This window comes from Leopardus geoffroyi, chromosome A2, assembly GCF_018350155.1.
Source record: "Leopardus geoffroyi isolate Oge1 chromosome A2, O.geoffroyi_Oge1_pat1.0, whole genome shotgun sequence".
In the NCBI taxonomy this organism is placed as follows: Eukaryota; Metazoa; Chordata; class Mammalia; order Carnivora; family Felidae; genus Leopardus; species Leopardus geoffroyi.
The window spans coordinates 8,404,052-8,428,778 of NC_059331.1; the positions used below are offsets into that span (position 1 = coordinate 8,404,052).

Sequence of the window (24,727 nt, forward strand, 5' to 3'; positions counted from 1 at the left end):
AGATCCTCTCTTCATGAGTCATTGCCATCGCATTTGCCTCTCGTTCTTCAAACACTGTTCCCTTCAGTTCCTTGAACATGTTTATAATGGCTGCTTTGAAGCCCAACATCTGGACGCCCTCAGAGAAACGTTCTGTTGACCATTTTCCTCAGTGTAAGTCATGCGATTTTTTTTTTTTTTGTTCAAAATGGACATTTTATTTGTACTTATTTTTTGTTTTTAAAATTTTTTTCATGTTTGTTTTTGAGAGACAGAGTGTGAGCGGGGGAAGGGCAGAGAGAGAGAGGGAGACACAGAATCTGAAGCAGGCTCCAGGCTCTGAGCTGTGGGCACGGAGCTCTGTGCAGGGTTCAAACCCACCAACGGTGAGATCATGACCTGAGCAGAAGTCGGACACTTAACCAACTGAGCCACCCAGGTGCCCCAAAATGGACGTTTTAAATAATATATTGTAACAACTCTGAGTCATTCCCTCTTCCCCCATGAAGAATTTCGGTGGTGAAGGCTCTAATTTCTTTGTTCAGTGATTAACTGATCTAACCCTGGAGAGTGTTTCCCCCACAGTGTGTAGCTGCTGATATATCTGCTCAGGTTTGGGTTTTGGTTTTGAAGCAGGTTTCCTCTAGGAGGCGCCCCTGGTTCGGCCTCGCTTCCAGATTAGCCAGCGACGGCCACCTGAGAGTCACTGAGGCTCCGTGCTGGTGGCCCTGTATATATTAGGCAGCTTGCAGGCTGGACCTGCTTCGGCTTCCTGCCACCCTCTCTTAGGGTTTCTCAGCACATGCGCGCCGCCTCCCCCTGAGCAGGTTGCATGGAACCGCGAGGGCTTTCCCCGTCTCTCAGCGCATGCGCGCAGCCTTGCACCTGCAGGCAGCTTTCTGGACCCTTGCAGTATGTGGAGCCGTCACTGGCTGCCTCATTCTCCAGGCCGCTCAACTGCTGCCCAGTTTGCCAGTCTTGGCAACCAGGATCCCAACCTCAGGCTGGTTAGGAGAACTTGGCCTTTCCCATTCATCCCACAAGGAGAATCCTACCTATTTCCAATCTGCTGCTGTTCATTTCCAAGGCCGGGCGGTGACTTTCAGGTCCTGGCCTGGCTGGCCGGAAGCAGCCGCAGGCAAAAAGTATCCCAGCCTCCCACCGCTCTCACCTGCCATTCCGATTTTCCTGAATAAACACTTTTTTTTTTTAAGACAATTTTTTAAAGTTTATTTATTTTGAGAGAGAGCAAGCATGAATGGGGGAGGGGCAGAGAGAAAATCCGAAGCAGGCTCTTTGCACTGTCAGCACAGAGCCCAACACGGGGCTCAGTCCCATGACTTGCAAGATCATGACCCAAGCCAATATCAAGAAGAGTCTGACGCTTCACCGACTAAACTACTCAGGCACCCCAATAAACACTTTAATTTGTTGAATGCATTTGATCAATCTCAAGGATCCTGAAATGGTTGTCTGTGCGAACCCTGTCTAGTTTCATTGTTGCTTTTAGGGCGTGCATTTGCCAGGATCCTCCCTCCCATCCGTTTGGAAGTCCACATTTTTTCGTTTGTTGTAATGACTTTGCCTTTATTTTAATAGATGTGAATTTATTTTAGTGCTTGCAGAAAGTCACCTCACCACACTCTCGATTTCAGGATATTCAGGATGAGGCCAGTTTCAAAATGAGTCCTTTGAGGGGGGCAAAAAGTACAAGTGGAACTTTGGTATGACAAAATGTCTTATGATCCATGAATTGGTATAATATAACTTGTTGGTGAAAGACACCAAGATGCAAAATAATACTGAATTACTGGGCACAAGTGTATACATCTCGTGCAGAGTCTAGAGTTGAGGTCTCACAGTGTTGGAAAACCCATCCACCTGTGTTGTTGCTCTAGCAACAACCAGACATACGTCCAAGGTCACCTCGTGGCCCAAGATGGCTGCTGGTACTCCATCTATCCATTCCACCTTCCAGCCAGCAGTAAGGAAGCAAGGGGAAAGAGAAGGCCCCACCCCACCCCTTAGAGACCCAATTTGGAAACTGACATATCACTCTCTTATGCCCTTTGGCCACAACATAATCATGTGGCCACACAAAGCCACACAGTAAGCTGAGAAATGCAGCCTTGCTTCTGGTACCTACGTGCCCAGCTAAAGTTAAGGACACACAGCTTGCTCACTGCCTGCTGGATGGTGGTTATGCCCAGGTTTCAGATGAGAAAACAGGCAGAGAGAAGGGAAGTATGTATTTGCCCCGAGGCTGCACTGCCAGCCCTGCAAGCAGTGTTGTCAGGCCATACCCCCCTGCCTCCCAGGTCTGATGGTTGTGGGTTTGAATCCTGGCCCTGCCGCTTCCAGGCTGTGTGACCTTGGGCAGCATTCAGCACTTTCTGAGCCCACTGGGAGATAAGAAACCAAAAGGTACTTGGGAGGGTTCTACTTCATTCTTCAGGCATTCCTACGTTTTCTATGGTGACAACAAAAAGGAAGATAATTTTTTAAGTGAAAAAAGTGGGGGCGCCTGGGTGGCTCAGGGGTTAAGCATCCGACTTCAGTTTAGGTCATGATCTCATAGTTCACGAGTTCGAGCCCCGCGTTTGGCTCCGCGCTGACAGCTCGGAGCCTGGAGCCTGCTTCGGATTCGGTGTCTCCCTCTCTCTCTGCTCCTCCCCCACTTGTGCTGTCACTCTCTGTCTCTCAAAAATAAACAAACATTAGGGGCGCCTGGGTGGCGCAGTCGGTTAAGCGTCTGACTTCAGCCAGGTCACGATCTCGCGGTCCGTGAGTTCGAGCCCCGCGTCAGGCTCTGGGCTGATGGCTCAGAGCCTGGAGCCTGTTTCCAATTCTGTGTCTCCCTCTCTCTCTGCCCCTCCCCCGTTCATGCTCTGTCTCTCTCTGTCCCAAAAATAAATAAACGTTGAAAAAAAAAATTAAAAAAAAAAAATAAACAAACGTTAAAAAAAAGTTTTTGTTTTCTTGTTTTTATTTTTTTAATAGAGAAGAAGAGTATAGACCTGAAGCACCCGGCTGGCTCCATCAATGGAGCGTGTGGCTCTTGATCTCAGGGTCATGAGTTCCAGCACCATATTGGGCATAGTGTTTACTTTTAAAAATAATAAAATTAAAGGGGCACCTGGGTGGCTCAGTCGGTTAAGCGGCTGACTTCGGCTCAGGTCACGATCTCGCGGTCCGTGAGTTCGAGCCCTGTGTCGGGCTCTGTGCTGGCAGCTCAGAGCCTGGAGACTGTTTCAGATTCTGTGTCTCCCTCTCTCTGACCCTCCCCCATTCATGCTCTGTCTCTCTCTGTCTCAAAAATAAATAAACGTTAAAAAAAAATTTTTTTTTTTAATTAAAAAAAAAAAAGGTGGGGCGTAGACTCTCATAGGTGACAGGCCACAAACATCTCCCATCCCACGTGCACTTCTAGAACCTTGCAACTCCCCCATTCGATTTCATCGGATACGGAGTCTAATTCTCCCCTGGAATTTGGCTTGGGACTGCTGGTCACCCGCAGAGTGCAACGCAAGTGACACAGGGCACCACAGCTCCGCCCTGTTTGCCGGAAGACTCCCTCCAAGGTGCCAGCTGCCTGGAGGCTGAGGAAGCCAAAACAAGCTGATGCCGAGAGACCCCCTAAGATCTGCACAATGAGGGGCGCCTGGGTGGCTCAGTCGGTTGAGCGTCCCACTTCAGCTCAGGTCGGGATCTCACAGTTCGTGAGTTCAGATTCTGTGTCTTCCGCTCTCTGCCCCCTCCCCGCTCACGCTGTCTCTCAAAAAGTAATCAACGTTTAAAAAAAATTTTGTTTTAAATAAAAGGTCTGCACAACGAGAAGGAAGAGGTGCCTGGCCAACCCCCGAGTTCTCAGGCTCCAGCCCCTAGCTCTGTACGCCTGCCCAGCTGAGCCCTTCCCCCATTCCTGGCACATGGAAACCCTGAGAGAGAATAAAAAGGATTGGGTTTTTTTAGGCACTGAGCTGTGGGGTGATTTCTTAGGCAGCAGCAATAACTGGAACATCCTAAAACAAGTTTTCAGAGGACACGGGTCTAATTAACCCGGACAGATCTTTAGAGCATTCCTCTGAACCGAGTCACTGCCACGTGAATGTTTAGAGAAAGTTCTCTCAGGATGCACCCCAAGCACACGATGTCCGGAACAGCTGTTAATTCCCGGGACCGGGGACAAGAGAATGGAGTTGGAAGCTTCTCCAAGCTGGTGAGGTTCTGGACACCTGTCCATTATAAGAACCATTTCTTTCTTTTCTTTCTTTTCTTTTTTTAATGTTTATTTTTGAAAGAGAGCACACGCAGGGGAGAGGCGGGGGTGGGGTGGGGTGGGGGTGGGACACAGAATCCGAAGCAGGCTCCAGGCTCTGAGCTGTCAGCCCCGAGCCCGACACGGGGTTCAAACCCACGGGTCAAGATCATGACCTGAGCCGAAGTTGGATGCTTAACCGACCGAGCCACCCCGGCGCCCCAAGAACCATGTCTTAATTCCTCACCAATGTTTAACTCAACAGAAGATTTCTAGATTATGTCATGGTCTCAAAGATTTCTACTGCAACCAGGCCATTCATTTTGGGGGGGAACATTAATATTTATGAAGTGGCCAAGGCCCACATGATCATGTTCCTCCCACACCTGACTGCCCCCCTTCTCAAGTGGCCCCAGTGGCCCCCATCAGACCATCTCAGCTGTCATCCCTTTTCCTGAGGCTCCACCATCCGGTCAGTGTCCCAGCTCGGGCCATTCTCCTCAGTAACTTCAATCTACTCACCTTGCCCTTTGTCCACCCCTGGCCCCCACCTCGAGCTGCAGCCACCGTCACGGGTGTGATCAGCTCCTCCCTGATTCCCTGGCTTCCACTCTGTCCCTGCCAGGCTGTCCTTCCCACACGGCCAGAGGCGTCTAAACTCTCAACTCCTGGGTGCATGTGAGCCCCAGATCCTCTGAGCTGGCAACTCTCCAGCCATAAGCACTTTAAACCTCAGCCACCCTGAAATTTTACACCACACGCTCACTGGTGTTTGCCCAAGCGCCTCCTTCTTCCCATAATGGCTCACCTGGCAAATCTCCTTCCTCTGAGCCTCATCTCAAATGTTGCTTTCCTGCCCCTTCTTGCCTTCCTTGATATCCTGGGAGAGGAAGCAAATAGGCCCTCCTTAAGAGAATCCTAAAAATCGTTTCTTTCCCAGAGGGCCCGGGTAGCTCAGTCAGTTAAGCATGACCCTTGGTTTCGGCTCAGGTCATGATCTCACGGTTCGTGGGTTTGACTGTTCGTGGGTTCGAGCCCCATGTCTGGCTCTGCACTGGCAGTGCAGCCTCTGTACTTGAGATTCTCTCTCTCTCCCCCTCGCTGTCTCTGCCCCTTCCCGGCTTATGCGCATGCACTCTCCCTCTCTCTCTCAGAATAAATTTTAAAAAAATTGGTAAAAAATAAAGATAAAAAACAGTGATGAAATACTTTATTTATTTGTTTGTTTTTATTATTTGGCCTAGCAAATTGGCAACGATTTGTTAAATGCTAACACACAGCGTTGGCAAGGCGGTGGGCAGGCAGGCTGACCCCAGTGCGGCGATACCTGGATATGGCTTTCCGCAAAGCAAGTAGACAAGATGACTCAAAATATTTATACTCCGTTCTCAGGAATTTCCCTTAAGGAAATCATTAGGGATACAGTCCGTAGAGAACAGGTATCCTTTCCATGGGTTTGGTGGGAATAAAAGTGCTCAACAAGGCAACATCAACACCCATTAGGGTTTATCCAGAAGATACTGAATAGCCATTAAACATATTATGGGCATGAGAAAGGGCTTATATATGATACAAGGAGGGGGAAATGGGCTATAAATGGTATCGTCCAATAAAATTTGAGTTAGGGGCACCCGGGTGGCTCGGTCAGTTAAGCGTCCGACCCTTGATTTCAGCTCAGGTCACGATCTCCGGGTTCATGAGATCGAGCCCTGCATCGGGCTCTGTGCTGACAGTGCAGAGCCTGCTTGGAATTCTGTCTCTCCCTCTTTTTCTGCCCCTCCCTCATTCTGTCTCTCAAAATAAATGAATTTGAGAGAGAGAGAGAGACAGAGTGTGAGTGGGGGAGGGGCAGGGAGCGAGGGAGACACAACCCAAAGCAGGCTCCAGGCTCTGAGCTGTCAGCACAGAGCCCGATGTGGGGTTTGAACTCACTGACTGTGAGATCATGACCTGAGCTGAAGTCAGATGCTTAATCGACTAAGCCACCGAGGTGCCCCTAAGCATTTTCTTTAAAGAATTTGAGTTAAGTCTATCGTCTTATTAATTGTATTGTACTAATGTTAATGTCCATAGTACTATGGTTATGTAAGAATATGTAAGATTACCTACCATTGGGAAAGGCTGGGGGAAAGGTCCATGGGACCTCTCTGTACTGTTTTGCAACTTCTGTGAATCTATCATTATTTGAGAATAAGAGTTTAAAAAATTGTCTCATGATGAAACCTGGTTATATGTTGCTGTAACAAACATTCTCACCGTCTAATTGGGATCTATCAACAAAGGGTGACTTCTTTTCTTTACATACTACAAGGTCGTATAATGGTAGTTACCCAGGGACCCAGAAACCTGGAGGCTCTGACTTGACAGGTGCCTCCATAGTCACCAAGGCAGGAAAATGAAACTTAGAGCATCTCCCTGAAGGTGACACTTCTGCCTAATGTCCTTGGCTGAATCAAGTCATATGGCCACCTATAGCTTCACTCAGGGACAAAAGAAGCAATCGTTTTGGGGCCTAGAAGAACAAGTTTAGTGAGGACCACAATGTACATAGGAAACCATCTCGGGGCGCCTGGGTGGCTCAGTTGTTTAAGTGTCCGACTTCAGCTCAGGTCATGATTTCACAGTCCCTGAGGTCGAGCCCCACGTTGGGCTCTGTGCTGACAGCTTGGCCCCTGGAGCCTGTTTCAGATTCTGTGTCTCCCTCTCTCTCTGCTCCTTCCCCATTCATGCTATATATCTGTCTCTCAAAAATAAATAAACGTTAAAAAATTTTTTTGAGAAAAACAAAAGAATCTCGGGTGCCTGGGTGGCTCATTTGGTTGAGTGTCCAACTCTTGGTTTTGGCTCAAGTCATAATCTCACAGTTCTGAGTTCGAGTCCTGCATCGGGCTCTACTCTGATAAGGCAGAGCCTGCTTGGGATTCTCTCTCCCTCTTTCTCTCTGCCCCTCCCCCACTTGTGCTATCTCTCTCGGGATAAACTTTACAAAAATAAGTAAATACAAAATAAAAAATAATCCCATTTCATAAAGATATACATTACACATATATAAAATAGATTACAGGAATAAATAATACACACGGTGATGATCTTGAGTTGTTTGCGGACGTCTCTTCTTGGTAATTTCTATGTTTTTCTGTTTTCTACTTTCTAAAGTTTTTACTTTTAAGCATGTGCTGTAATCCAAGATCATAATGGAAATAAAGAAAATTTAGATCAACCTCAGAGAAATAGTCTAAGTAGGAGACAATGAGGATGAGAATTTGAGGAAGTAACTCAGTGGTGGTTTTTCTAGCCCCAGGCATTTGTTATTCAGTCTGAGTCTCACTGACATTTTATCCAGTGGGATTCTTGTTTACAAATGACATAAACCTGCCTGGGTGGTTTCTGAATCAAAAGGACCATGGGGGCTGGATTCCCAGCCTGGCTCTGGAGTCAAAGTCTTGGGTGTGAGAATAGGATTGGCCGATTCCAGGTCACATGCTCATGTTCCTGTGCAAGCGATGCTGGGAAAGCTCATAGCTATCCTTTAGAATTTCTTTTTTTTTTTTTAATTAATTTATTTTTTTTAATGTTTATTTATTTTTGAGACAGAGAGAGACAGAACATGAACGGGGGAGGGTCAGAGAGAGGGGGAGACACAGAATCTGAAGCAGGCTCCAGGCTCCGAGCTGTCAGCACAGAACCCGACGCGGGGCTCGAACTCACCAACCACGAGATCACGACCTGAGCCGAAGTCAGACGCTTAACCGACTGAGCCACCCAGGTGCCCCAGAGCATGCGACTCTTGATCTCAGGGTCGTGAGGTTGAGCCCCACATTGGGTGTAAATAAACTTTAAAAAGAAAAAGAAAAAGGTGATCCTGGAGCTGATCTCCGTTTCTTCTCAACCGTTCTCAGTATGTGGCTTTCACCTTCATGCAGGTGAGACAGCGGCTAACACCTCCAGGCACCGCCGTAACATCCAGACAGGAGGAGAAGAAGGCGGAAAAGTCAACAGCCAAAGAAAGCATTTCTCCTTTCAAGGATTGTGTTTTTACAGGAGCAGGCATTTCCACCTGCTTCACTGATTACAACTGGGGCTCAGGGCGACCAGCAACAGCAAGGGAGTCTGGATCAGTATAGCCTGGGTACATTACAGCCTGAAATGGGATCGGGATTTTATAGAAATAAACAAAGGAAAGGGATGTAAAATGGCGCAGCTGCTGCCGAAAACCATATGGAGGTTCTTCAAACAATTAGAAATAGAATAACCGGGTGCCTGGCTGGCTCAGTCAGAAGAGCGTGTGACTCTTGATCTTGGGGTTGTGAGTTCGAGCCCTGCATTGGATGTAGAGATTACTTAAATAAATAGAAGTTAAAAAAAAAATGAGGGGCGCCTGGCTGGCTCAGTCGGTTAAGCCTCCGACTTCGGCTCCGGTCATGATCTCACCATTTGTGGGTTCGAGCCCCGCAACGGGCTCTCTGCTGTCAGGGCCTGCTTGGAGTCCTCTGTCTCCCGCTCTCTCTGCCCCTCCCCCCTCTCAAAAATAAACATTAACAAAAAAGAAGAAGGGAAAGAAAAGGCACTGTAGTTGCAGGCAGCTAGAAGTATCCATTGTCCCTGCAAACAGGTGTGATGTACCCCTCTCACCTCTCCCCCACCTCTGTGACACAAGACCATGAGTTGCAGTCAGTTCAGCCAAGGAGCACAGAGCTCGGATTCCAGGCCATCAGGCCCCTGACTGTTGAACCATGCAGAATGGGAAGGGCAGGCACAGGTCTGCGGGGCCCCTGGAGGGCTTCTCCCAGGGGCTTTTTCTCCCTGGATTCCCATGGGTTCCTGGCAGCCAGGGTAGAGGCGGCCTGAAAGACAGGGCTGGGAAGCCGAGTTGCCCTTGACTTAGACCCCGAGGCCAAGGCTCACCCTGGCTGACGCAAGAAGCTGTAGGAGCCAAGGTCTCCTCCGTGGCTTAGAGGAGATTTTCATAATCTGGGTTTTTTTTTTTTCTCATTTATTTATTTTCCTCCCTCCTTTCCTTTCCTCTTTCCTTTCTATTTTTATTTTAATTTTTCTTCTCCTTTCTAATTTTTCATCACGGCAAAATACACATAACATAAAATTCCCCACCTGAACCATTTTTTTAAAGGTTATTTATTTATTTTGAGAGAGAGAGAGAGACCGTGAACAGGGGAGAGGCAGAGAAAGAGGGAGAATCTGAAGCAGGCTCTGTGATGCCAGCGCAGAGCCTACGCGGGGCTCGAACTCACAAAACCGTGCCGTCATGATCTGAAATCAAGAGTCGCACACTGACTGAGCCACCCAGCGCCCTCCCCCCCGCCCCCATCTTAACCATCTTAAGTGCACGGTTTGGTGGCCAGTGTTATACAACCATCACCATATCCACCTTCAAAACATTCCCAAACTGAAATGCTGTCCTCATTGAACACTGCCTCCTGGTAACCACCATTTTCTTTCTATCTCTATAAATCTGGCTCCTCCAGGGACCTCCTCTAGATGGAACTGTACAGTATTTATCTTTCCTTGACTGCTCTGTTTCACCTTTTCCTGAATCGCCTAAGTGGTGCTACATCGATATGACGCATCCTGGTAAGACGTCGAGCATCACAGGACACGGCGAAAGACACTTTCCCACCTGCCTCCTCAGATCGGAACCTAGGGGTATGTGCCTCCCAAGGACGTTGGGACCCCGGTGGCGTCTCGGACTAAATGTAAACAGAATCTGACGGTCATTCCTCCGTGGCCGGACCGTGGTCCAGCCTGATCATTGCTCATCGCTGCGCTTGAGTCTCCTAGTTCCCGCTCTGTCCCCCCCCCCACAGCAGCCAACAGGCGCCCAGGAGCACCCAAGTCCTGCCCCTCCTCTGCTCAGAACCCTCCGTGGCTCTGACTTTTGGGGTAAATGCCAGCGTCCTCCCCACTGCCCACAAGGCCTTGCACAACCTGTCCCCATCACCTCTTCTCACTCACTCTCACCCAGCCACACTGGCCTCCCTTCTGGAATGTTCTAACCTCAGTCCTACCTCAAGTACCTTCTACCTGCTAATCCCTCTGCCCACATCGCCCTTCCTTTGGCCAGGTCCTTTTTGTTATCCAGCCCTTCGCTTAAAAGCCCCCATCCTCAGAGAAGCCTCTTTCCTTTTCCCATCTAGGCTCAGCCCCTTGGTGTGAGGGACACTGCTAACATTATCTATCTTGCTCGAGGTGGTGGTCACACAGATGAGTACATATGAAATAAATCTCTGAAGGGGTGGGGGGAGGCACCTGGGTGACTCAGTCAGTTGAGGGCTCGACTCCCGGTTCGGCTCAGGCCATGATCTCACGGTTTGTGAGTTCGAGTCCCGCATCAGGCTCCGCTCCAACAGCAAGGATTCTCTCTCTCTACCCCTCTCTCTCTCAAAAATAAATAAATAAATAAATAAATAAATAAATAAATAAATAAATGTTCTCTCTCTCTCAAAAATAAATAAAATGAGGGGCGCCTGGGTGACTCAGTCGGTGGAGCGTCCGACTTCAGCTCAGGTCATGATCGCACGGTTTGTGGGTTCAAGCCCCGCATTGGGCTCTGGGCCGACAGTTCGGAGCCTGGAGCCTGCTTCGGATTCTGTGTCTCCCCCTCTCTCTGCCCCTCCCCTGCTCATACTCTGCCTCTCTCTGTCTCTCAAAAATAAATGTTAAAAAAAATTTTTTTCAAATAAATGAACTTAAAAAAAAAACTAAACCCATGTACAACTCTAAAAAAAAAAAAATCTATGGAGCTGTACACATAAGGTTTGTGGACCACATTGCATGTATATTTTATCTCCATCCAAAAAAGTCATAGGGGCGCCTGGGTGGCTCAGTTGGTTAGGCAGCTGACTTCAGCTCAGGTCATGATCTCGCGGTCTGTGGGTTCGAGCCCCGCATTGGGCTCTGCGCTGGCAGCTCAGAGCCTGGAGCCTGCTTCGGATTCTGTGTCTCCCTCTCTCTCTGCCCCTCCCCTGCTTGCTCTCTGTCTCTCAAAAAAAAAAAAAAAAAAAAAAAATTTAATTAAAAAAAAAAGAGTCATAAAAATAGACACCTCCCACACTAGCCACTCTTGTTTCATATTATCCTCTCGTGTTTTGAATCTGGTTATCCCAAACCATCTCGCGGATTTGTTTCATGCTATTTCCTGCCCTGGAACTTCAGCTCCAGGAGTGGGGGGGGATCTTTGTCTTGTCTCCCTGGGGTCCTCGGCACCCTAGAACGTTCCTGGGACACAGCAGACACTCAGGAAATTTTTGTTGAATGAGGAATAAAGACAAGGAAACAGAGACCCAGAAAGTGATTTGTCCAAGGTCCTAGAATTTGGCCCGGCCAGATTTCCCATACCTCTGAAGCTTTTCCAGCGTCTTCCAGATATTTCAAAATTCAGAAAATTCCCCATGTGCGGGCAGGCTGTAAGCAATGCATTTCACATGGCTGTATTTCATGAAACGTGACAAGGTGCGGACTGTGAATGACTGAACCTTGCATTTCAGGATTCGTGTGGATGACGAACTGGTGTGAATTAAATATAAAATATAACCTAAGAGGCATAATCCCCGCTCATTCCCGCTCTCCCTGCCCCCACCTCACCTCTTGCCCAGGCCTCTCTCCCACCCTGTCCCATGACCTAATTAATGAATCATCTGCCCAAATTACCACGTTAAGCATGCATCTCTCAACCTCCGTGGCCTCAAATGCTTCTCACTGCCCTGGAAATAGTTTCCCTCATTTGAAGGGCATGCCAAGGCCTCTCGGGTGTCCATCCTGATCTTCTTTCAGCCTTCCAGGGTTCCACACATGTGCCCCGCCCTTCAGCCCACCTCTCCCTGTCCCCACCTCAGTGCCTCTCCTGCCATGCACAGTTGGGCAGTTTGAGGTTCAAAGAAAAATCGAGCGGAACGTACAGATTTCCCACATACCTCTGTCCCCCTACAGTCACGGCCTCCCCACCATCAACATCCCCACCAGAGTGGTGCATTTGTTACGATGGAGGAACCCGCGCTGACACGTCATCATCACCCAGCGTCCATAGTTGACATTACGGTTCACTTTCCATGTTGTACGATCTCTGAATCTGGACAAAGGTATGACATGTAGCCACCGTTACAGTAGAACATGGAATCATTCCACGGCCCTAAAAAAACCTCTGGCCTCCGCCCATTCACCTTGCACCCCCCAACCCCCCCACCCCCAAATCCCTGGCAACCACTCATCGCTTTACCATGCCCATAGATCTGCCCCTTCCAGAATGTGACACACACAGTTGGAAGTGTGGAATAGCTTGTTAATACGCATTTATGGTTCCTGCAGGTCTTTTCATGGCTTGAAAGCTCATTTCTTCTTAGTATGGATATTCCATTGGCTGGATGTGTCAAGGTTTATTTATTCATTTACCTGCTGAAGGACATCTTGGTTGCTCCCAGGTTTGGGCTGTTATGAATAAAGCTGCTATAAACATCCGCATGCAGGGTTTTTTTAAAAAAAATTTTAATGTTTATTTATTTTTGAGACAGAGAGAGAGCTTGAGCGGGGAAGGGCAGAGAGACAGACAGAATCCAAAGCAGGCCCCGGGCTCCGAGCTGTCAGCACAGAGCCCGACGCGGGGCTCGAACTCATGAACCGTGACATCATGACCGGAGCCAAAGTTGGATGCCTAACTGACCGGACCGAGCCACCCAGGTGCTCCCTTTTGTTCGTTTGTTAATCGGGTCGTTTTGTTGTTGAGTTGTAGGGGGTCTTTACGTATTTTGGATGCTAAACCCTTGTCAGATGCAGGATGTGCAAAATATTTGCTCCCATTCCATAGGTTGTCTTTTCATTCTCTTGAGCGTGTCCTCTGATGCGCGGTAGTTTTTGATTTTTCTGAGATCTTTTCTAAAGATTTTTCTTTTACTGCCTGCGCTTTTGGTGTCGCGTGCAAGAGATCAGTGCCCAGTCTACTGGCATGAAAGTTTACTTCTATTTTTTCTTCCAATAGTTTTATAGCTTTAGCTCTTCCTTTTACATCTTTGCTCCAGTTTGAGTTCATTTTTGTACGTGGTGAAAGTAAGAAGTGTCCAACTTTATCACCGTGCACATGGCTATCCACTTTTCCCAACACCATTTGTTCAAAACACTGCCCTTACCTTATTGAATGGTCTTGGCACCCTTACGAAAAATCATTTGACCGGACCTGCGTGGTTTATTTTGGGCTCTGTATCCTAGTCCATTGGTCTATGTCCGTCTTTATGCCAACACCACACTGGTTTTGTTGTTGTTGCCGTTTTTTTGTCTTAAGTTTCTTTCTTTATTTTGAGATAGTGCGGGCAGGGGAGGGGCAAAGAGAAAGGGAGAGAGAATCCCAAACAGGCTCCGCACTGTCAGCTCGGAGCCTGATGCGGGGCTCAAACTCATGAACCGTGAGATCGTGACCTGAGCCGGGATCAGGAGTCAGACTTTTAACCAGCATGAGCCACCCAGGCACCCCAATACCACACTATTTTGATTACCGTGGCCTGAAGGGAAAGGAAGGGAACAAGAAGGAAAAATGATGTAGTTGTAACATAGAAAAAAAAGCAAATCCATATATGGTGCTTATTTTGTGCCAAGCGTGGTTCTAATCAATCGCTTTATGCATCTATGTATTATTAATTTACTTAATTGTCAAAACAACCCTATGAGCTAGTCCTGAATGGAGGCTGCTGTACGTGGAAGCAGAGAAATTAAACAGCATGACTCCATTCTTAAGGCAATATATGACCATGGCCATGTGTGTGGCAGGGACAGAGTGGCCTTGCGATTTCCACGGGGAAGGTCAAAGAGAGACCTTGTCCAGGCCTAGGCACCCTCGAAATGTTTACAGAGCTTTTATGGCCCTTTTCCAGGCCTGCCCTTACATCTATGTAGAATTAGCTTTGAAGACATTAAGCCAAGTCCCTTCCCAGAAGAGAGCTCCTTCCTGGTAAATTTTTTCAGCCCTGATGGGGAGAAAGGGCCTCCAACCACCAGATGAATAAGAGAAAGCTGGGCTCAAAACCAGAAACTGGGCTTGTTAGGTGTTGTAACTGTTCTGAAGGGAAAGAAAACTTAGTTTTATTTATTTGACAAAAAAAAAAGTAGCATGTGGTCTTAGGAACGGAATTTGATGAGGACATTCATAAATGTGACAAAAACTCCCAGAACCTGCCCATCCTTACAAATTTTCCCAGGTGATTGCTAATTATGTCAATTGACACTCCCTCCCCCCGCCCCCCCCCCCCCCCATGGAACCTGCCATGTAAGGGAAGCAAGTATGATTTCCTCTCCTTTCCTCGTTGGAAAAGCTAATTTATTCACCCAGGGTCTGATTCCCAAGCTGGAGCTCCAAACTGTTCTTTCTTACTCTGGATTAATCGCGCGTTTCCTTCTGAGGTTTCAATCGTCCCCTTTCTGCCTCCTTTCATGGGTTTCCCCATAAGCCTGCTGAGAGGTTAGTTCACCCTCCCAGGATCAATGTGTAAAACCCCAGAGAATTCTGCTCATTCCTGGAGGACCCTTCCAAGACTGCCAGACCCTTAATGGGGTTCAGGCAAGATTCTCACATGTGCCTTTTTGGCAAGGGGCTGCTGGCATCTCACCCAAAAGAGACTCGATTCTTAAAAGCAGCTCTCCATCAGCCCTCTGTGATTAAGGCAATCAGGTTCAACTCTGCAAGCTGTTTTGTTTTGATTTTGCTTCGGGGAGAGGAAGCAGCCTGGTTGTTCGAGTCCTTCTCCTAAAAGAAGAAATCAATATTTATGTCCAGACCCCAACTGGATCAATGACTTTAGAGATGTTTTTGCTCATATTGATCCAAACGCTGGATTCACTGGATCAGTTGGGGGCTGTACTTTTTTGAAGATTTTATTTAAATTCCTCACTGATGAGTATTTTGAAGAAAACTCAGTTAACATCTCTATACGATTCCTAGAAAGGCAAAGGCAAGTAGGGAAAGGCGACGGTAAAGTTTCCGATACGTCCCGTTTTCCCTTTGGAGGCACAGGGGGCGATGGTCATTAGCCTATTAGATGATTCGGGAGCGAGGTTTGGAAAAGACTGGAATCCGACTCAGGGCTTCACGGGTTAACAGCCCTTGTAACATCGGCCGTTCGAAACTCCTCCTCTCGAAACTCCTCCTCCCGCAGTGAGGTGAAGATATTCGAAAATCACCCCACTGCAAACTCCTCCCCCTGCGAGGAAACTCACATTGAAATGCTGCAAATGACTGGGGCCCCGCAGACAGTCGCCGCCGGGCCGCGCCAAACCCGGGTTTCCTGCGCGGACTTTGCGGACTCAGACTCGGGCCGGTGTTTTACGGGAGGAGGCTGGGAGCATGAGGGCCGCGGGCTGGGGGCTGAACTGGGCCGCCGCCCTGTTCCTCGCAGCGGTGGGGACGGCAGGTAAGGCTGGCTCCAGGCGCCCGCGTGCGGTGAGATGACCCCCAGAACTTGGGGAGCCCCTTGGTAATTTGCGGGAAGGATGCGAAAAATGCCCCCATCCTTTACTACTTGTGGGAAAATGGCACGAAGTCCTTCCCAAACGGCTGGAGGGAGCGCTGAGGGTTGCGAGGGTTTGGGGATGTGGGGGAGTCAGGAGAAGCGGGGTGAGGTTTTCCCCACAAGTCTCTGCCAGAAGGGGGGACCCCCTTATCTTCCCTCAGACCGGGACACGGGGCTCTCCAGCCCTAGGGAGGCAGGGACACCCCTCTCCCCCCCCACCGAGCTGCTCTAGGGAGAGGACTAGCAGAAGCCCGAGGTCCCTGCGGGCGCTCCTTCGCGTCCGCCCGCGGACAAGTACCCACGCGCCCCAGGCAGCTTCGTATTGCGCTAGGGAGGCTCCGGACCGCGGAGCCGGACGCTGCGATTCCTAGCGGGCGCTACACGCGCGCTTCTGCCGGTGGCCACCGCCTCCAGCCCCGCCTCCGGCTTCGAGGGCCAGTCCCCAAGCTCCCATTGGGCGCGATTGGAACAGGCGAGCCTCGAGCCACTCCCCTCGGCCAATGGGAGTCGGCGGATGCGGAGGGGCGCGCGGGCCGGGGCGGGGCTGGGAAGAGGGCTGGGCGGGGCTCGAGGTGCGGCTTGGGACGCGCGAAGCACCTGGTTCCGTGAGGCGGCCGAAGGAGTTCCCTCGCGTCCGTCCAGCGCTCCTGTCACAAAGGCGACGCGTCCCGGGCCCCCGGAGTCGCCTCCGTGAGCATGGGCAAGGTGCCTACCGCGCTCCTGGGCCGCCTTCGCGCAGCCCAAGGTTTCCTTCGAGATCTGGCCCGAGCCCATTTCGTCCCCGCGGCCGCCGTCGCTGCCCCGGGTCGAGTTCACATCCGTGTCCCCAGGCCCCCCCCCACAGGGCCTACCTCCTTCCCTGGTGGAACCGTTGCCTCAGAAATGCCCGCCCCTCTTCGGTCGGAAGCGGAGACCTTCCACCCGGGCGGGGATCGGGAGGCGCCGACACCGGATGGAACCCTCAGGGTGGCCCTGTTTGTTTCGAAGCTCTGAAGGGGGGTTCGACGACTTTTTTCCTCTTCGGGGGTTTCAGGGGGGTTGAGATTTAGTGAAGAGACTAGTTGGTGCCTGCTCCTGAGTTACCCGGTGGCTTTAAATGAACTGCCGGAGGCATCTGACCTCGCCCTGGGTATTAGATAAATGATCTTTTTCCTACTTAGAACCGGCGCAGCCCATAAAAGAATCGGGGCTGCCTAGTAACGGGATTGCCGGAAACTTTTCCACGGATGGGGCGGTGGCTTTGCGTGGGGCGCTTTGAACTCTTGGAATTCCTGCCCGTGACGCATGAGTTTTGGCTGAGAGGTGAGGAAGGGAGTTGATGCCATACAGCTGAGGATTATTGAGATAACTCTGCCACCCAGTTGTGTGAAGAGGAGGGAGTGTGGCTTGTCAAGAGGCACTTGGTTTGACCTGTGTTTCAAACGCTGATGGGCTTCATCCCTAGGAGGAAATGATGGCAGTGAGGTCTTGAGCAAGATGGGTTGCTGACTTTAGTTTTCTCTCTCACCGAGTGGCTGAGGATCTGATGTAATCTGTGTTGGCCAGGAGGCCCTGAGACCTGAGGGGTTCCCCAGACTCCTGGGAGCCAGCAGCTACTCTGCTCTGGTGTTAACCTGATGATGTATATTTGTGGCAGCCCTGTTTTGCGCCAGCTCGCTCCTTAGCGGTCTTTAAAGCATTTTGGGGAGGTGGCAGGGGATGGAATTTCTTGTCCCGTTTCCTTGGAAATGGAAGTCCTTGGAATCCGAGCTGCATGTGTTCACTTAGCCGGGTCAAAATCCGTTATCTGCGGATATCAAGTATGCCCAGGGCACACCCCAATTCAGAAAAAATAGAGCATCCTGCGAAGAGTTGTCCCTGCCTTTGCAACATGCCCCCCGGGGGGGATTCAGTGGTCATTGCTGGGCATACTTTTCTTCTTGGACAACACTGGCAAAAAGACAGGGAGATTTTTTTTTTTGAGACTGCAAAGCTTCAAGGGGAACTACCTGGCTCACTGTGTCTTTCCAGGATATTTCTGCTCTTATCTGTAGGGTTCCTTCCCCGATAAGACCCAATTCTAGATACCTTTGTTGCTCAGTGCTTTGATGGCCCTCACGTCCCGTGTTAAGTACGTTAATGGAGTCCACACTTTACCCGGCTGTCAAGCAAGTGACATGTGTTGCTAAGACACTGTGGAACTTACCAGCAACCGCAGAAACAGGCTACCCCACCCCGAAGGAGCTGACTTCAAAATCTTCCCTCGAGATCACCCCTAAGGAAAATGCCTTGAGATCACCTAGTTTGGAAAAGAGCCCTTGGTAAATTGATTTCTTGTTCATTTTCAGCTGAGTCCGTTAGCTCTGGCCATTTTTTTCTTCCACGGAAATGGTTCTGTCTATAATTTTGATGGCCCTCAACAACAGCTATCTTCAGTAGCATGGGAAAGAAAACTTCGAAAGCATTTTACCACCTCATTTGTGTGCTGGTGAAAAAGCAGAAATGTGTATTCTCCTTTTCCGTTTCGATAACCTTGTTCCTGGCTTGTCACTCGTGACAGGAGAGATTGAAAGGCTATTTAGAGATTTGAGCATGGGGGCCGAGGGCCGGCAGGGGTACGGGTGGGTGTGGTTCTTGTGCAACCCTAGCAGAGAGGAGTTCAGGGGTGGGGTGCTCCAGGTTGCTTTTACTGAAATTAGATGAAACTGACCAGGAAAACCAAGCCTTGATTGGGCAACAGGGAGGAAGCAAGAAAACCCTGTGGTTTCTTTGGGTGATGGTGCTTTAAATTGGACTGGTTCTGGAGTGCCTGTGTGGCTCAGTCAGTTAAGCGGCTGACTTCGGCTCCGGTCAAGGGCTCGCGGTCCGTGGATTTGAGCCCCGTGTCGGGCTCTTGTGCTGGCAGCTCGGGACCTGGAGCCTGCTTTGGATTCTGGGTCTCCCTGTCTCTCTGCCCCTCCTCCCTTGCTCTCCCTTGCTCTCCCTTGCTCTCCCTTGCTCTCCCTTGCTCTCCCTTGCTCTCCCTTGCTCTCCCTTGCTCTCCCTTGCTCTCCCTTGCTCTCCCTTGCTCTCCCTTGCTCTCCCTTGCTCTCTCTTGCTCGCTCTCTCTCTCTCTCAAAAAAAAAAAAAAAAAAATCAACATTTAAATTGGACTGGTTCTGACCCTTTGCCAGGATGGTGTTTTCTGCTGTGGGGACACCCATCTGATGGGGTGTCCCTCGGTGCTCACTGTTCCTGATCCCTGTCCCCACCAGCAATGCTATTACTACTATTTCCAGTCTTTCCTGTAGCACGTTCTGTTGGTAAAATAGAGCTTTGTGCAAAGCTTGGCAGGCCAGAGCAGTGGATTAGTGGTAATGGAAGTTGTGAGCCCCTAGGGGAGGAGGGGATGACAGAAGCTTCTCCTCCACCATCCTTACTGTGAGTGCCCCTGGCCTGAACTTCCTTTTTAATTTTTTCTGAGTCCTGGAATTCCAATTACTCTTTTACCCACCCTGTGTGCCAGCAGCGAGAAGTGAGTCATATCCCGTTGTGGGTACAATTACGATTCAGCTATGAGTCAGTGCAGTGTGGGGCGTACTGTAGAGGCAGGTCTGAGAGACTCCTCCTGTTCAGGTCACTCTTTGGACTTCTAAGAGCTTCTTATATTTCTCTATTGGTATCCCCTCTATTCTCCTTTCAACCCCCCCTCAATTTTCTCCTAGTATCATCTGACTGGTTTCCTAACCTCTGGCAGAAGCACTGGACTTGAACTTTGAAGACCCAGAGTTTGTTGGCTTTTTACTTATTTATTTATTGTTAAAAAAAAATTTGTTTTTAAATTTTTGAGAGAGAGCGGGAACAGGGAAGGGGCAGAGAGAGAGGGAGACACAGGATACAAAGCAGGCTCCAGGCTCTGAGCTGTCAGCACAGAACCTGACGTGGGGCTCGAACCCATGAACCGTGAGATCATATTCTGAGCCGAAGTCAGACACTTAACTGACTGAGCCTCCCAGGTGCCCCCCAGATTTTATTTATTTATTTATTTGTTTTTAAGTTTATTTATTTTGAGGGGGCAGGGAGAGAAAGAGAGGGTGAGTGAGTATGAGTGGGGGAGAGGGAGAGAAAGAATCCCAAGCAGGCTCCACGCTGTCAGCACGGAGCCTGACACAGGGCTCGAACCCACGAGCCGTGAGATCATGACCTGAGCCAAAATCAAGAGTTGGATGCTTAACTGACTGAGCCAGCCAGGTGCCCCGGAAGGTGGTTTTTTAAAACTGGGTCCCAAAGTCCCTAGCCCCCAGAGCCCTCAGGCCAGGTTCAAGATTGGGTTCAAACCTAGCTGAAATATTCGAGGGGGCCTGGAGGTCTCTGGGCTTCTCTACTCCCAATGGAATGACCAAAGACAACAAAAGGCACTTGGGAAGGTTAGAGAATTAGAGTAACGAGCACGAAAGTCAGGCGTATGCAGCGACTGGCATTGCAATTATTTCACTTAATTATTTTTTCTTACCTCTTAAAAAAATCTCAAAAATAAAGCATTCCTTGAAGAAAAATGACTCTGAAGTGAATTGGCCACTATTCCCTATGCAGAAGCACAGATAAGATTCTGTTTCTCAAAAAAAAGGACCATACTGAACTATTACAAACTATTCTGAACCTTGTTTTTTCCCCCCCAGTTAACAAAATACGGGCAGCTGGTGGCTCAGTATGTCAAGTGTCCAACTTCAGCTCACTTCATGATACCGCAGTTCATGAGATCGATCCCTTCGTCAGACTCTCTGCTGTCAGCATACAGCCTGCTTCAGATCCTCTGTTTCCCTCTCTCTCTGTCCCTCCCCCACTTGCACATGTTCTCTCTCTTTTTTTCTCTTCTAGGGGCACCTGGCTGGTTCAGTCGATGGAGCCCGTGAGGTCTTGGGATTGTGGGTTCCAGCCCCACCATGTTGGGTGTAGAAATGGCTTAAAAATGAAATCTTACAGGGGTACCTGGGTTGTTCAGTCAGTTGAGTGTCTGACTCTTCATCTCAGCTCAGGTCTTGATCTCAGGGTTATGAGTTCAAGCCCCACACTGGGCTCTGTGCTGACAGCTCAGAGCCTGGATGCTGCCTTGGATTCTGTGTCTCCCTCTTTCTCTGCACCCTCCCCCCCTTACACTCTCTCCTCTCTCTCTCTTTCTCTCTCTCTCTCTCAAAAGTAAATAAGCACTAAAAAAAAAAAAAAAAAAGATAAAACAGATGTTCCAATCAGATATGATGGAAAGTCAGGCAAAATAAATACAAATAAGTTATCAAGAACACTATTTGAATTGTGGTTTCATGTGCCCAACTGTTAAAGATTAACCCAGCCTTGGGGTGCCTGGCTGGCTCAGTCCGTGGAGCACGTAACTCTTGATCTCGGGGTTGTGGGTTCAAGCCCCATGTTGGGTGTAGAGATTAGTTAAAAATCTTTAAACAACCAAAAAACTGTACAATATGACTTGAGATTTTATTATTATTTTTTTAATTTTTTTTTTAACGTTTATTTATTTTTGAGACAGAGAGAGACAGAGCATGAACGGGGGAGGGTCAGAGAGAGGGAGACACAGAATCCGAAACAGGCTCCAGGCTCCGAGCTGTCAGCACAGAGCCTGATGCGGGGCTCGAACTCATGGACTGCGAGATCGTGACCTGAGCCGAAGTCGGCCACTCAACCAACTGAGCCACCCAGGCGCCCCTGACTTGAGATTTTAATTTAATTTTTTTTTTCAACGTTTATTTATTTTTGGGACAGAGAGAGACAGAGCATGAACGGGGGAGGGGCAGAGAGAGAGGGAGACACAGAATCGGAAACAGGCTCCAGGCTCTGAGCCATCAGCCCAGAGCCCGACGCGGGGCTCGAACTCACGGACCGCGAGATCGTGACCTGGCTGAAGTCGGACGCTTAACCGACTGCGCCACCCAGGCGCCCCTGAGATTTTAAATCTAAGTAGGATACCATCATGAATAAGATTTATTTATTTAAAAAAAATTTTAATGTTTATTTAAAGAGACAGAGTGTGAGTTGGGGAGGGGCAGAAAGAGAGGGAAGCACAGAATCCAGAGCAGGCTCCAGGCTCTGAGCTGTCAGTAGGGGCTCAAAGCTATAAACCGCGAGATCATGACCTGAGCTGAAGTTGGACGCTTGGCTGACTGAGCCTCCCAGGTGCCCCTATTTATGTATGTATGTATGTAGCTAGCTAGCTAGCTAGCTAGCTAGCTAGCTTGAGAGGGGGATTGAGGGGCAATGGGAGAGAGAGAAAAAAATCCCACTCCCTGTGTAGCCCTGTCCCACAAACCTGGGATCATAACCCGAGCCGAAATCAGGAGTCAGATGCTCAGCCGACTAAGCCACCCAGGCACCCCAATTATTATTATTTTTTTTAAGTAGGCTTCACCCCTAGCATGGGAGCCTGACTCAGGGCTTCAAACTCACAACCCTGAGAGCAAGACCTGAGCTGAGGGGCACTTGGGTGGCTCCATTGGTTAAGCATCTGACTCTTGGTTTTGGCCCAAGTCATGATCTCACAGTTTGTGTTTGAGTCCCACTGTGGGCTCTGAGCTAACAGCTCGGAGCCTGCTTGAGATTCTTTGTCTCTCTCCCTCTCTCTCTCTCTGTCCGTCCCCCGCTTGTGTGTGAGCACACAACTGCTCTCACTCTCTCTCAAAATAGAGAAAGAGAAAGAAAGAAAAGAAAAAAGACAAAGACCTGAGCTGAGATTAAGAGTCTTGATAGTTTGAAAACCTCTTAGTGACATAAATTTGGATCCTTACTCTCAAAGGAATGTGAAGATTTAAAGTTACAAGTAGACCAAGGAAACTGGTAGTTACCCCACCTCTATCTATATTGAAGTAGATTAAAAGACATTCTAGGGGCACCTGGGTGGCTCAGTTGGTCGGCTCAGGTCATGATCTCCTGGTTCATGAATCAAGCCTGGCATCGGGCTCTGTGCTGACAGTGCGGAGCCTGCTTGGGATTCTCTGTCTGCTCCCCCCACCCAAAAAAACAAATAAACTAATGATTTCTCAGAATTTTATCTCTTTTTATTTCCTCCCTACCTACTAGAGAAGGCCCCTCATTTTTCCTTCAGCTTGATGATTTAATAGTGTCAATTTTCTTCATTACTGTTTCCAGCACAGGTTTGTAATATGCTTTATTCATGTGCAAGGGAGGATTTTTTCCCCTACCTTAATGGACCCATACCATTATGTCAAGTTTTACACATTGTTGGCAGGTCACTAGATCTATTCTTTGCATCCTCCACTATACTTTTGGTTTATGAAATTTGTTGTGTGTGTTCTGTTTCCTGGGAAGGATCGGATTCATTCTTCAGCTGGCAGGAAATAGACACACACAGGTGACGTCGTCAGTTTCTGTTTCTGGCACTGAATGGTCCTTTCTCTTCCCTTCTCTCTCAGTGGGGGACAAATGTGGGAGAAACGAGTTCCAGTGCCAAGATGGAAAGTGCATCTCCTACAAGTGGGTTTGTGACGGGAGCGCCGAGTGCCTGGATGCCTCAGATGAGTCCCAGGAGACCTGCAGTGAGTCCCCTTTGCGAGTAACACGCTTCCTGCCCTTTTTGATGACAGTGGGTGACAGATGAGGTGGAAATCAGTCTGCAGATTGATGTGTTCGACCATGAATTGGGACTTGGGAGAAGAGTTATTTCTGGAACTTAACTTTAACAACTTAAAAAAAAAAAAAAAATGAAATTTACATGAGATAAAATTAACCATTTTAAAGTGACTAGTCAGTATTATTGATACAGTCACAATGCTATACAACCACCACCTCTGTCTCCTTCCAAACCTTTCCATCACTTCATGTCTGATTTTTTTAACAAGCTCCGTGAGATACCCTTCATTTTGACCCAGAAAGGTGGGCGTGGCACCCTCCTTTTGAAAACTGTTTTTCCTCTGCAAAGCGGGGCCTGGTGAGGCAGACCGGGCTTCCCTTAGAGTGAAGGCTCGATCCCGTTTCTCCCACAGTGTCTGTCACCTGCAAGCCGGGGGACTTCAGCTGTGGGGGCCGTGTCAACCGCTGCATCCCTGAGTTCTGGAGATGTGACGGCCAGGTGGACTGCGAGAATGGCTCAGACGAGCAAGGCTGTCGTAAGTGTGTTCCCTCCCCTGCCCGCCCCTACCCCTCTGACCTAACCGGAGCTGCGGATAGGCTGCTCTTCACCTGGCTCTGTCTCTTGGGGTCTCATGCCAACCCCCCTCACACTGTACGAACCCCACCTTGCCCAAGGGGCATTGCAGCGGATAGCGATGGCATCACCTCTACGGTCATCCGCACACACAGCGAGGCTGTCTTGCCCGGTGTCTCCCCCAACCACATGGCACACGCTTTGGTGAGTCGCCGTGACCACCACCAGCCACGCTGGGAGGCTGAGTGCACAGTAGGTCCCGCCTGGCCAGGACCTGATCACCCAGCTAACCATTGACGAGAAGAAAAAAAGCTTCACCAAGTTGAGGGTTCTGCCAAGAAACAAGGGGGGAGCGCACTTTGGAGAGCTGGGTGCCTGTCCTGACTCTTTCATGTTAGTTGGTTAGTTTTTAAACTATCATTTTGGGGCGCCTTGGGGGCTCAGTCGGTCAAGTGTCCGACTTCAGCTCAGGTCATGATCTCACAGTCCGTGAGTTCGAGTCCCGAGTCAAGCTCTGCACTGACAGCTCAGAACCTGGAGCCTGCTTCACATTCTGTGTCTCCCTCTCTCTCTGCCCTTCCCGTTTGCCCTGTCTCTCTCTCAAAAGTAAAAACATAAAAAAATTTTTTTGAAAAAAAACCTGTATTGTTTCTTGTTTTAGATGTATTTGTTTATTTTGAGAGAGAGAGAGAACAAGCAGGGGAGGAGCAGAGAGAGAGGAAGAGAGACGGAATCCCAAGCAGGCTCCACACTATTAAGCGTGGAGCCAGATGCAGGGCTCATACTCTTGATCCCCTGAGATCATGACCTGAGCCGAAATCAAGAGTCAGATGCCTAACTGACTGAGCCACCCAGGCACCC

General features: G+C 49.2%; 2 protein-coding genes across 3 annotated transcripts in view; both read left to right on the top strand.

Annotated features, from left to right (window-relative positions):
* Positions 1–2,995, top strand: part of SMARCA4 (SWI/SNF related, matrix associated, actin dependent regulator of chromatin, subfamily a, member 4) — a 94,792-nt gene extending 91,797 nt beyond the window's left edge. Inside the window, exon 33 of the mRNA XM_045491910.1 lies at positions 2,985–2,995. The gene's annotated coding sequence lies outside the window, so the exon portion shown is untranslated. The remainder of the gene's footprint in view (positions 1–2,984) is intronic.
* Positions 2,996–15,415: 12,420 nt separating this feature from the next.
* The window catches only part of LDLR (low density lipoprotein receptor), a 32,196-nt gene continuing 22,884 nt past the window's right edge, over positions 15,416–24,727 (top strand). The window contains exons 1-3 of one of the 2 annotated variants that reach the window (XM_045491956.1): positions 15,416–15,642; positions 23,136–23,258; positions 23,706–23,828. In XM_045491956.1, the coding sequence (XP_045347912.1) occupies positions 15,576–15,642; positions 23,136–23,258; positions 23,706–23,828 (313 nt within the window). In that variant the 5' untranslated portion in view covers positions 15,416–15,575. Of the gene's footprint in view, positions 15,643–16,226; positions 16,447–23,135; positions 23,259–23,705; positions 23,829–24,727 lie in introns of those variants that run through there. The other variant, XM_045491955.1, reaches the window with a different exon arrangement.